Consider the following 13,683-nt stretch of genomic DNA (forward strand, 5'->3'; position numbering starts at 1 on the left):
AAGGAAAGGAAAGGAAAGGAAAGGAAAGGAAAGGAAAGGAAAGGAAAAGCAGCATATAGCCTACTAAAAAAGAAGAGGAAAGGAAAGGAAAGGAAAGGAAAGGAAAGGGAAATTTAGCATCCAAATTGAGATATGCTGTAAGTATAAAATACACACTAGATTCATTCAAAAAAATTTTTTAAATATCTCAATAATTTTAATATTGATTTTATATTTAGAGGAAATATTTTAGACATATTGGATTAAATGAAACGTGTTCTTAGAATTTTTTTAATGTGACTGCTAGAAAGTGTTAAATTACTTATGTGGCTTGCTTTGTATTTCTGTCAGATGGCTTTGCTCTAGGATTATCTAAGAACACACTCCTACAGCTGCACTAACATAATTTTGGTTTCTCTGAGTAGCAAGAAATGGGAGTCAGATAATTTTCTAGGAAATCTAGAGTTGTCTACTTACACTCAGTTTTTGTCTGTAACTGGAACAAAATAGAGTTAAAAAACCCAAGACTGAAGATCATATCTTTTCCCATTAATGTTATGACTCATAACATTAGTTTCCCATTAAGGTATTCAGACTCAAATAGGTTTAAAACACATCCAGGGACAACTGGGTGGCTCAGTTGGTTAAGTCACCAACTCTTGATTTCAGCTCAGGCCCTGATCTCATGGTTCATGGGTTCGAGCCCTGCGTCTGGCTTTTCAATGAGAGTGTGGAGCCTGCATAGGATTCTCTCTGTCTCCCTCTCTCTCTGCCCCTCCCCTGCTCATGATCTCTCTCTCTCTCTCTCTCTCTCTCTCTCTCTCTCTGTCTCTCTCTCTCAAAAATAAATAAACACTTAAAACACACCCAGAGAGAAAGGGAACACTGGCCCACACCTGCCTTTTCAAGGACAGTAAGAGGTCAAATGGAACAGGGATTAAGTTGAGAGGAATATAAAAAGATTCTTATTGTAGAAAAGTTTATGTTCTTCAGCCTCCTTAATGAACCCCACTGACAACCCCATGGAGTATGTTTATGCCCTCCTGTGCCAGCTCTTAGGGATCTTGCATGATGGACTTTGTGTGATTTAATGCTAAAAGGTTTGGGATATAGGAGATGATTGTTCCCGTAATCTTCCCTAACTTCCTTCCCTAACCCCCTCTCCATCACACACACACACACACACACACACACACACACACACACACACACACGATGTGCTTGGGAAATATTTGGCTTCATTTTAAGACAGTCTTTGTTTCATTACTCAGCTTTTTTTTTTTTTTTTTGTTTTTTTTTTAGAGAGAGAGAGAGAGAGAGAGAGAGAGTGAGAGAGAGAGAGAGAGAGAGTGCAAACAGGGGAGAGGCAGAGAGAGAGGGAGACACAGAATCTGAAGCAGGCCCCCAGCTCTGAGCTGTCAGCACCAGCTGACTGAGCCACCCAGGCGCCCCTCAGCTTTTGTTTTAATATAACATTTGAATAGATAAGATAATTAGATGGGTCCCAAATTGAACAGCTTGAATGGTATACAATGAAATGTCTAGCTCTCTGTCCTCCATTTGTCCCATTTGTCCCTTCTCCAACCCCATCTCAGGTAAACTCTTGTAATATTTTCTGATGTATGCTCCCAAGATTTCTTCAGGCAGATATAAAAAATGTAAATATGTATGTTTATTTACTGCCCTTTTTTTACACCAAAGGCTGCATATTGTACACATCTCTTGGTTAGCAATTTATGTTGGACATCTTTGCCTAGCAGTGTGTAGGGAAATCACCTCAGTTCCTATTCGAAGTCTGTCATGAATTCCCTGAAATTAAAGGCAAAGTTTTGTGTTAATGTAAGTTTTCCTTTATTTAAAAAAATATATATAATATAATTTTAATTATTATTTTAAATTATGTTAATTTTTTAGTCCAAGAAAAGTGTAAAAGAAAATAATACAACAGGATTATTGGCCAGAATGATAAAATAATATAATTCATGTACCCAGATTTAACTATAGTTCATTTTTTCTTCCATTTTTCTTTTTTTTTTTTTAAAGTAAATCTTTTGTGGGGCACCTGGGTGGCTCAGTCAGCTAAGCATCCAACTTCAGCTCAGGTCATGATCTCTCAGCTTGTGAATTCAAGCCCCGCATCAGGCCCTGTGCTGACAGCTTGGAGCCTGGAGCTGCTTCAGATTCTGTCTCTCTCTCTCTCTGCCCCTACCCAATTCATGCTCTGTCTCTCTTTCTCTCTGTCTCTCTGTCTCAAAAATAAATAAGAATTTTTTTTAAAGTAAATCTTTTTTTTTTGATGTGTATTCATTTTGAGAGAGAGAGAGTGCACAAGAGCAGAGTAAGGACAGAAAGAGAGAGAGAGAGAGAGAGAGAGAGAGAGAATCCCAAGCAGGCTCCATGCTGTCAGTGCAGATCCCCATGCCTGGCTGAAACCTTCAAACTGTGATATGATGACCAGAGCCAAAATCAAGAGTCAGATGCTTAACCCACTAAGCCACCCAGCTGCCCCCTTTTTCTTTTTAATGAAATTTTATAGATACAAATGAAGTCATCTCACTCCATCTCCTTTTTCACTTCCCTTTTTCACCCTCTGGGAGTAATCACTGTTTTGAAACTAGTGTGTGTTCTTCTGGTCCCTGTTTTTATGCTTTTATTATTTATGTATGTACCCATAACAATATATAACATTGTTTTTGTTCTTTTTTTAAATTTTTTTTTAATTAAAAAAAATTTTTTTAACGTTTATTCATTTTTGAGACAGGGAGAGACAGAGCATGAACAGGGGAGGGTCAGAGAGAAGGAGACACAGAATCTGAAACAGGCTCCAGGCTCTGAGCTGTCAGCACAGAGCCCGACGCGGGGCTCGAACTCACAGACCGCGAAATCACGGCCTGAGCCGAAGTCGGCCGCTTAACCGACTGAGCCACCCAGGCGCCCCCATTGTTTTTGTTCTTAAAATTAACATAAAAATGATACCTTACTCCATGTGTGAGATTTTCTCTAGAGTATACTCATAAAAGTAGAATTGCTGGGGCAGAGAGCATCTAAGGCCGTGACAGTAAACTCCCAAATACCAATGGTTTAAATCAGAAGTGTATTACTGTCTTGCATAAAAAAAGAAAAAAAGAAAAAGAAAAAAATTAGTCTCGAGGTAAGCTGTCCAGGCTTGGGACAGAGTATGGCCACATCCAGGAAAGCAGCTGGCACTTGTAACCATCCACTGGCCAGGCAGTAGTGGCCCCAGTGAAGAGTCTAATCTTATGCACTACATTTTTCATTTCTACAAGTTCTGTGCATTTGTTTGGTTTCAATTCTACTTTGTCTTTTTGTATACTTCTTTTATCTTGGTTACTCTCCTTTCTTTTATCTGTTTAGTAATTTTTTAGATCATTGCATTACAGATTTTTCTGGATTATTCTGTTATCTCCAGTTCAGAGCCTTCCATTTGTTATCTTGCCAAGTCATTCTCATCGTGGATCATTTCCTCATGCGTTTTGTGGCAAACCACCACCTGTTGAAATTGTGTTTCTGTGGAACTCCCCTCTGACTGCCTGGTTTGTGGAAGTTTGACTACAGAGCAGTTTTTCAAATGCTTCTGTCATGCACAACAGAAGTTGCGCCAGTCCAGGCCAAATTTTATACCAATTTCTCAGCTCTAAGATCCCCATTTTCCATGGGAATTATAAGTTCATACTTCAACCATAGCAAAGCCTGACTTGGGGTTTGTGTTGTTTATGAAGGATTTTTCTCTCCCCGAGGCCTCAGAAAGAGCTTGCTTACTGTGTCCGTGGGCCTCAGGGCAAAGTTCTTCTACTCCCCCTTTCATTGTGAGGATATGTTTTCTGGGGTCCTGGATTTAAGCAGGGTTTCATTTGCAGCTCACCTCCTCTCCTGAGCCCAAGGCCATGCCATCTGTCACCCTGTGGGTGTTCAAATCCCAAACCCCTATCCCCAACTCCAAGCCATGATACATGTATCTCCCAAGCTTCTCTTTCTTTGTAGAAGTACGGGAAGTGACATTTGCATTTTTTATAGCAAGCAGCTGTGCATTTTTTTTTTTATAGCAAGAGTACTTATCCTTTATCAGATTCTTAAAAAGGTTAACAGTCATTGCTTAAGTACCGAATAGGAATATTCCAATATTCAAAATAGACTTCAAGGGCAGTTGTTCATATTATAACAGAAGATGGCCTCACACATAATTTCTATCAGCTATTCATTTCTGCACTGCAAGTTCCTCTGATGTATTTAAAACACAGTTTGATTTGTAAGTCTGTATTTATTTAGTTAAACTTCAGGAACTCACTGGAAAAAGTGAGATTCACCAATACAAACAAATAGGTGAGGCCAGGTAACAAAAGAAACTTCATTTCCCCAGTTTTGCTCTTAGAAGGGAATTAATTGGCCAACAACTAAGTGCCTTCTGTTCTAGCAGAGGGCAGATGGGTAAATAACCTGGTTTAGGAGATCAGATTAATGGAAGTGATTTTGAGGATTACAGCAAAGGATTGGTGTATCGACAGGCTCTGAAAAGATGAGAAGACTCTGCTAAGGGGCTTGAGAAAAGATTGAGCTGCTCAGCAGTGTGTAAACAGGGTGGTTTCTCTTCTACAGATGAAAATGAATGTGAGCAAAACAATGGTGGCTGCAGTGAGATCTGTGTAAATCTGAAAAATTCGTATCGCTGTGACTGTGGGGTTGGCCGTGTGCTAAGAAGTGATGGCAAGACGTGTGAAGGTGAGAATGGGTAAGAAGGGATTCAGATCAAGATCCCAGACTAAATCATTGGCTTACTCTTTGATTGATGTTCATGAAATTGTCCAGCATTAGGAGAGAGTCAAGGTTGGGCTATGTAAAGAAATGACAAAAGGGGTTCACCGTCATTGGGGACTGTCATGTTGCAGGCAGAATTCGGTTTTGAGTTCATCTTCAAGATAAAGGCAGTTGTATTTTGCAAGAGGCAGAGGGCCACTTTTTTTTTTTCTTTTTAAGTAAATTCTACCCTCAGCGTGCGGCTGTAACTTACAACCCCAAGGTCAAGAGGCACAGGCTCTACCAACTGAGCCAGCCAGGTGCCCCAAGGGCCGCATTTAATTTGGGGGAAAAAATAGGGTATTATGCATTTCTTAAACTTTAATGTGCCCATAAATCACCTGGGATCTTGTTAAAATGCAGACGGTGATTCAGTAGATCTGGGGCCAGGCAAAGGTAATCCATTTCTAAATAACTTCTAGGTGACGCCTCTGCTACAGAGGAGCATAGTTGGAGTAGGAAGATAATAGAGATGGTTATAGCAGGGTTTCTCAAACATTCCTGCTGAGGAGAATCACCCGGGTGCTTTCAAACCTGGCCCTTGCCAGTCCTCTCTCCTGGAACCTTGGTTCAGGGGGGCGAGATGGGCCTTAGGGTTTGTGTTTTTACCAAGTTCCATTAGGTGAGTCTTACCATCTTGAAGTTTGGGAACCTGGTTCACATGTAGGCATTTTTTTTTTCCCCCTCTATGCTTTGCATTTACTGGAGATTAATACACTGTGGGGAAGATAACTAAAATTTTCTATTGTTAATAGCAGAAATGCTGTGTACATTTTATATGATTAAGTAATAAAAAAGAATTTGTAATGTATGTCAAATAGTTGAAATGGCAGTTGTGTACTCTCACAATGATATGAAACTTAGGTAATGTTCTTTCTCTAAGACACCTTTGCCCTTGTAAATTATCACAACTAAAATGTCATCCCTTCCACTTTACTGAGTCTGAATCGCATACCATTGGGAGTTGAGGGACCAAAAGAAAAAAAAGAAAAACCCTCTTTGCAGATTATATGAAGAGATCAGTGGCTTAATTATTATTTACAGAGGACCTATGATTTGTCTGTGAGGCTAAATCGAATTTGTGGTACAACACTGCTTATAAGAGTTCACTTTATTCTGGTAATATTCAACATAATAAAATAATATCCCGAAAGGAAAAATTATGCCTAGTTCCTACATTTTGTTCCATGCAACAAAGTTTGCATTAATAACCGAGGGACCATTAACCAGAATATTAAACTACTGTCACTTATAACAAGACTAAATGTACTTTAAATTTTATTGAGTAAGGATAATGTCCTGAATCTTCTTTAAATCTTAATTATTTTATGTAATAATCTTTGCATATTGAAATATTAATGAAATGTTCCATGAGGAACATTTGTAACTATTTGCAAGCATTTTATTGGCAGTATTAGTGTTAATCTTCATAAATTTTAAAACCTAATAATCATGATTGAAAGTATCTTAAGAGAAGACAAAATTTATATATCAGGTATACTTTAGCATTAAGATGCATATTTGAAACGCTTAAGTTTTATTGATAGTCCAAACATATTTGTTTCTTTAGTCATTAAATAATTATATGTTCTTTTTTAAAATAAAAGCCTCTTTTTAATTTTATGTAATTTTTATTGTTTTGTTTATTATGAAAATTATGTTCATAGAAGAAAATAAATACAGAGGAATAAATGAAAGGTAACTAAAATGACCCACAATCCCACCTGCCAGATGTATCCAAACATTTGGAATATCCTCATAAGAGACTTAAACCCTTTATGCCAACTTAGAATTTCAACTTATTTTGTGCTTTGCAGTTTTAGACCTACAAATAGCCTGAGTGAACATTTAGTCCAACCCTTTCCTTTTATAAATATTGAAATCGAGACCCAGAGAAATTAAATTGACTTAAGGAAGATCATTTTTAGAAAAAAAATCCCATTAATGTTGATTTAACATTTTCTAGTATATTTTTATGCTGCCTTCTACATTGTTCTATATCATTTTCAGCTCTTTCAAAAACCAATAGTAGTACTTTTATCCTTTTTAAGTATCCAGATTTGTAAACAGGTAATAGCCTAATACTTCCTAAGTTTTGCAAGGATTAATTCACTGCAAATTTGTATTCTTTGTATGTTTCACAAAAATCGGTTGATCCCAGGTTAATTTACTAATGTTCCAAGGAACTAATTTTTTTAAACTGTTATTGAACTGAGAATTATAACTATAACTGGAAATCAGTTTCCATCTTTCTTTGAGCATCTGAGATGCTTTGAAAGCATTCCCTTTACTTATCTTACCCCTAGAACAGGGGCAGCAAACTTCTGTGTAGACCAAATAGTAGGTATTTTAGGCTCTGGGGATCGTATGGAATCTGTTGAAACTACTCAAGTCTGCCCTGTAGTGAGAAAGCACTCAGACAATTGGTAAATGAATGAGCGTGACTGTGTCCCAGTAAAACTTATGCCGGAATTTGATGACCCCTCACAATGTCTAGAGCCCACAAAGGTCATTAATTTTCCCAACTAACTATGAAATCGTGTGGTAGTTTCTTCAGTTTTCAATTGAATATTTTTTTCTTGTTCATTTGGTTGAGTATGCTTTTTGAAAATGCAAAACTTTCTGGGCACCTGGGTGGCTCAGGTGGTGAAGTGTCTGACTCTGGATCTCAGCTCAGGTCTTGATCTCAAGGTTGTGAGTTAAAGCCCATGTTGGGCTCCATGCTGGGCATGAAGCCTACTAAAAAAGAAGAAGAGGAAGAGGAAGAGAAGGAAGAGGAAGGAGGAGGAGGAAAAGGAAGAAGGAAATAGAGGAGAAGGAGAAAGAGAAAGAAAATGCAAAGCTTTTTTTTTTTTACATGTTTTATTTATTTTTGAGGCAGAGAGAGACAGAGCATGAGCAGGGGAGGGGCAGAGAGAGAGGGAGACACAGAATCCGAAGCAGGCTCCAGGCTCTGAGCTGTCAGCACAGAGCCCGACGCGGGGCTCAAACTCACAAACCGCGAGATCATGACCTGAGCCGAAGTCGGATGCTTAACCGAAGGAGCCACCCAGGCACCCCAAAATGCAAAGCTTTTTAAAGGAAACTTTAAAAAAACACCTCAAGAGAGGAATGTCACAAAGAGTATGTGAGAGTGTGTCATCCAGGCCTCGTTTTTTTTGTTTTTTTTTTTTTTTTTTTTAATTTTTTTTAACGTTTATTTACTTTTGAGACAGAGAGAGACAGAGCATGAATGGGGGAGGGTCAGAGAGAGAGAGGGAGACACAGAGTCTGAAACAGGCTCCAGGCTCTGAGCTGTCAGCACAGAGCCCGACGCGGGGCTCAAACTCACAAACGGTGAGATCATGACCTGAGGTGAAATCGGACACTTAACCAACTGAGCCACCCAGGCGCCCCTGGCCCTCAGTTTTATAAGTGTGCTATCAGCCCAAGGCACGTATCCCAGTGCTATTGTTCCTAGAGATTTGAGGAGAGGGTCTGGCAATCCAACCAATTGGCAATAATGGATACGTCTCTCTAGTCTAGTTGAATTTATATTCTGTCAGTCCCTTTTATATCAGTCATATGCTATAAAATTTCAAAATGGGTGGATTACAGCAACTAAGAAATGACTTTTGGGTCTTCCTCTCCAAAACTGTCATATAACCATGAGAAAAACAGACAAATCCAGATTGAAGGTCATTCTACAAAATGACCAGCTTAAGAGGTTAGAGCTTTAGATGTCCTAAGATTGCTCTTTCTAGCTATAACACTTAATAAACATTTTTTGTGTGGACTTCCCTACATGACTCAGTGACTGGGTTAGACCCCAGTGATACTGCAATGAGTCAAATATATTCCCTGATGCCAAGTGCCAGCCCAAGAACAGAATTCTTGGGAAAGAGGCCTGCAAGATCACTCCCTTTTCTTTTGGTTTTATTGCAGACATTGAAGGATGCCACAATAACAATGGTGGCTGCAGCCATCTTTGCCTTGTGTCTGAGAAGGGCTATCAGTGTGAATGTCCCCGGGGCTTGGTGCTGTCTGAGGATAACCACACATGCCAAGGTAGTACATGGATGCGCTCAACCTCGGCTCTCCCCCGTGAATCTCCCTGCCTTCTTCATTCAAGTGTGTTAATATTCCCATCTTGTAGAGCACCAGATCTTTTGACAGTGTATATCTCTGCATCTTTACTCTGGGATCATTCAAAAGAGAAGCTCTCTAAACAGCAGTACCAAAAAGTTCATTTTCTTTTGCTTTTTAAAAAATTCTGGTACAAAAAAAAATACAGCAGAAAATTGACCATCTAAACCAATTTCAAATGTATAGTTCGGTAGTGGTAAGTATATTCACATTGCTGTGCAACAGATTTCCAGAATGTTTTTATCTTGCAAAACTAAAACTCAATACCCATTAAACAATAATTCCCCCCATTCCTCCTTCCCCACCCCCTGCCCTGGCAACCACTATTATATTTTCTATTTCTATGAAGTTTGACTACTTTAGACACCTCATGTGACTATGTATCTTTTGTGATTGACTTATTTCACTTAGCATTTCATTTAGCACAAAGTTCATCCATGTGGCATATGACAGGATTTCCTTTCTTCATAAAGCTGAATAACATTCTGCCGTATTTATATACTACATTTTGTTTAGGGGCTCATCCATTGATGGACACTTGATTTACTTCTACATTTTAGATATTGCAAATAATGCTGCTATGATCATGAGTGTGCAAATATCTCTTTGAGATCCTATTTTCAGTTCTTTTGGATAAATACCCAGAAATGGGATTGATGGTCCATACAGTTTCCTTTGCTTTTTACTTCTGATTTTTTTCTCTAATTTCTATTATTAGCAGTATAACTAATAGTTAATTTTGAAGTCTAAGACACTGATGCAGTTCCTCTCTTTTCTAACAGATAATTGGGTGGTGAAACTAAGTTGAGAGCCCTAGGGAGCTGATTCGTCTCCCTACAATTACAATATGAGCATCAACAATTCTCTGAGAACTATTTTCTGGAAATCTAGTTATTTATGTCCAGAATATTAACTCATTCACATAGCAAATATTTAATGAGCACCTATCTCTGATTTCCTTATACTGTGTTATTGTTATGATATATCCTCCCATATTGATGTTGTCCTCACATATTTTCTGACAGTACCCATAAGTATTTCTTTTCGGGTATTTGTAGAGTCTGGAAAACTGAACACAGGAACACTAAAGAAAAGCAATCTTTTTCATATTAAGTTAAAGCGGAATTTATAGTCAGCATTTATGGTTTACTGAACAATGCAAGGACAATTTGGAACTCTTTCCCAAGTGCACTAACGTTGTTTTTATTACCTCTGTTTTATGAGACATAATTAATGGTAAAGTCAGAGCAGTACTGTTATGTAATTTAAGCCTACATCAAAGCAGTACTTTTTCTGTATTGCCAATAAATTGTGTTTGTGCTAAAAGTTAATCCTTTAGGTGTTTCAGTTCATGGAACTATGCTATCCACACTTTGAAATAAATGTTGAATTGAAACTCAAACACAATATTTCCTCATTCGGGGAACAATTATTTGAGGATCATTATTAGACCACAACCCTGGGAGTTAGGAGTCCTGGTTTTATTCACCAACTTGTTTTGAGCCTCATAGATTTTCTTAAGGATAAAACAAAAAGCTTAAATTGTGTGAGGTTAAAATTATTTCCCCTAGACACCGTCCTTACCCTTCTCCCAATTCAAATTTCCCAGTTCTAACAGTAGCCCCCTTTCTGCCGCAGTCCCCGTGTTGTGCAGGTCAAATACCATTGAAGTGAGCATCCCCAGGGACCTGGTTGGCGGTCTGGAGCTCTTCCTGACCAACACCTCCTGCCGAGGAGTGTCCAACGGCACCCACGTCAACATCCTCTTCTCCCTCAAGACGTGTGGCACAGTGGTCAATGTAGGTTCTTCCTGGAGGACGCTTGGGGAATAACCAAAAGCCAGTTATTTGGGAGGTAGTTGACCGAGGTATGCAGCGTGGCTTGTGTTATAGATGAAATAGTTCCACATTAAATAATAGAGCTCAAAGAATCATATGCCGTTCATTTAACACATATATTATTGGGCATCTGCTGTGGTCCTGGCACTGTGAGCACAGAGAGGTAAGAAGAGTTCTGCTCTTTGTGTTCTTAAATAGTCCTGTCTCTCCAATGTGTACAGACATTTTCCCGAGTGCCTCAGCACCAGCACTGGGAGACTGGTCACATCTCCTCTGACCAATTATTTTACTTGAAGAAAGCAAATGACACAGATGAAAGTTCATTTATGAGGTAACAAATGAGTTCGAGTTGTAAACTAGACAGAGGTTCAAGGTTTGTATTTTTGTCCAAGAATCTGCATTGGAGTCTGAGGGATATATGAAATAAGATTCCTAACTTTTGAGAACATACACAGTAGTATTGAGATCACACACACACACACACACACACACACACACACACACACAATATAAATAAGAAACAGTGAGGGGCGCCCGGGAGGCTCAGTCAGTTAAGTGTCCAACTCTGGATTTCAGCTCGGATCATGATGTCATGGTTTCTGGGATGGAGCCCCACATCGGGCTCTGTGCTGACAGTGAAGAGCCTGTTTGGGATTCTCTCTCTCCCTCTCTCTCTCTGCCCCTCCCCCACTCATGCATGCTCTCTCCCTCTCTTTCTCTCTCAAAAATAAATTAAAAAAGAAAGAAAGAAACAGTGATACAGATGACAGGTGCTATAGCAGTCTAGAAAGGGACAAACATTGGGGATGTCAAGACAAATGGGACTTGAACTGGAGTAGAAGCATGTGTGTGGCTTATACAGAGAGGAGAGGGCATTTCAGATGAGAAACAAGTGAGCAAGTCTCAGAGATGGGAATATTTAAGGCTTATGCTGAGTGAATGGGCAGTTCAGACTGACTGGCAAGGAATTCATATTGGAAAAGGAAACTAGAAAAGTAGACAGGGTAGGGTGGGGGTGCGGGTGCGAGACTGCTTCCAAAGATCTGCCTTGTGTGCGAGGGTGAGACATTTGGGCTCTATACCATAGAGGGGGGTTGCAGGCACTGTTGTGGTGAGATCAGAAGCATGAGAAATGGATAGAGAAAAGGGGACCTGGATCCAGGAGATCAGGGCAGAGATTCTCATGACCATCTGATTAAATAAATATTTATTTGCTGAATTCGACTGAGAGAAATCAGAGAGCCAATTGAACTTAGAGTGAGACATGGGGGTGGTATCTCAGGAGAAGGTGGTCCCACTTTAGGCAAATTGTGTTTATTGTATCTGTAGATGATTAAGTAGAAAGGCCCCCGTGGTGTGTTGGATTTGCTGGCACCCGGGAGAGCAGACAAGGCTGGAGACAAAGAACTGAAAGTCATCTGCATAAATGTGATAGCTGAAGTTCTGCCTGTGGATGAGTTCAGCACAAGGTCAGGCCGAAGCCTGATCAGCAGGTCTAGGAGTCCGGGAAAAAAAAAAAATAGAAGCCATTCCTTCCTAAAACACCAGAGCTTTGAATTTGCTGATTCTGCATAGTTCAGGTTTTATGAGTAATACTCCAAAGGAATGCGTGGGTTGACCATGAAGTAGTATATAAAATTCTTAACAGTCAGAACATCTTGCTAAAAAGAAGTGATTAAAAAAAAAAAACAGTTCCAGTCTTCAGCAACCAAATCTTTTATGTGTTTTGATGTAAATAGAAGTTGAGAGAATGTTACAGTCAGGAGTGGGGCAGGGTTTGGGAGGTGGGGATGGGGAACTCCTTAGAAATAAACATAAAATCTTTTCTTCTCCTGGCCCTGGCCCGGCTCAGGTGGTAAATGACAAGATCGTGGCAAGCAACCTTGTGACAGGTCTACCCAAGCAGACCCCAGGGAGCAGCGGGGACATCATCATCCGAACCAGCAAACTGCTGATCCCAGTGACCTGCGAGTTTCCACGCCTGTACACCATTTCGGAAGGCTACGTTCCTAACCTTCGAAATACCCCACTGGAAATCATGGGCCGCAGTCATGGAATCTTCCCATTCACTCTGGAGATCTTCAAGGACAATGAGTTTGAAGAGCCTTACCGGGAAGCTTTGCCCACCCTCAAGCTTCGAGACTCCCTCTACTTTGGCATTGAGCCTGTCGTGCACGTGAATGGCTTAGAAAGCCTAGTGGAGAGCTGCTTTGCCACCCCCACCTCCAAGATCGACGAGATCCTGAAGTACTACCTCATCCAGGATGGGTAATTATGCTGCTTACACCATTTACTACCCCCAGTTCACATCCACCTTCTAAGTGCACAAGCCTACTCGGTCATTTCCTAAAACAACATGGCACTCTTATGAGTTCTTGATTGGTTCAGAAGCCACTCATTGTCATACTGGAGGTAAAAACTGGTGAGGGAGCAGAGAGTCAAAAATGACTCCAAGGGGTCTAGCTCAGCTGACTGACTAGATGCCATTAGCCAAGATGGAGGGCTATAAGTAGAAAAGCAGGTTTGAGGTGAAATATTGAATATGATAATTCCAAGTAATGCTATTGAATTGTAAATGCCTGTAGGATATATGGGAAGAGAAGTTCAGTGGGCAGTTGGAAATGTATATCAGACCTTGGAACAAGGTCAGGACTAGAGATAAAGGAGCAAGAATCATCCCTGTAGACTACAGGCACCCCTTGTAGACTTCTCTTTTAAGAAGCTTGGTAGCGAGGGGCGACTCTTGGTTTTGGCTCAGGTCATGATCTCATGATTTGTGAGTTCAAGCCCTGCATCGAGCTCTGTGTTGACAGCACAGAGCCTGCTTGTGTGTGTGTGCTCTCTCTCTCTCTCTCTCTCAAAATAAATAAATAAACTTAAAAAAGAAGAAGAAGAAGAAGAAGAAGAAGAAGAAGAAGAAGAAGAAGAA

At 39.9% G+C, this 13,683-nt stretch overlaps 1 protein-coding gene across 1 annotated transcript in view; it reads left to right on the forward strand.

Annotated features, from left to right (window-relative positions):
* OIT3 (oncoprotein induced transcript 3) overlaps positions 1-13,683 on the forward strand; it is a 27,134-nt gene that overhangs the window by 7,161 nt on the left and 6,290 nt on the right. The window contains exons 4-7 of the mRNA XM_049646192.1: positions 4,594-4,716; positions 8,716-8,838; positions 10,555-10,715; positions 12,607-13,022. Of these exons, the coding sequence (XP_049502149.1) occupies positions 4,594-4,716; positions 8,716-8,838; positions 10,555-10,715; positions 12,607-13,022 (823 nt within the window). The remainder of the gene's footprint in view (positions 1-4,593; positions 4,717-8,715; positions 8,839-10,554; positions 10,716-12,606; positions 13,023-13,683) is intronic.

This window comes from Panthera uncia, chromosome D2, assembly GCF_023721935.1.
Source record: "Panthera uncia isolate 11264 chromosome D2, Puncia_PCG_1.0, whole genome shotgun sequence".
Lineage (NCBI taxonomy): Eukaryota > Metazoa > Chordata > Mammalia > Carnivora > Felidae > Panthera > Panthera uncia.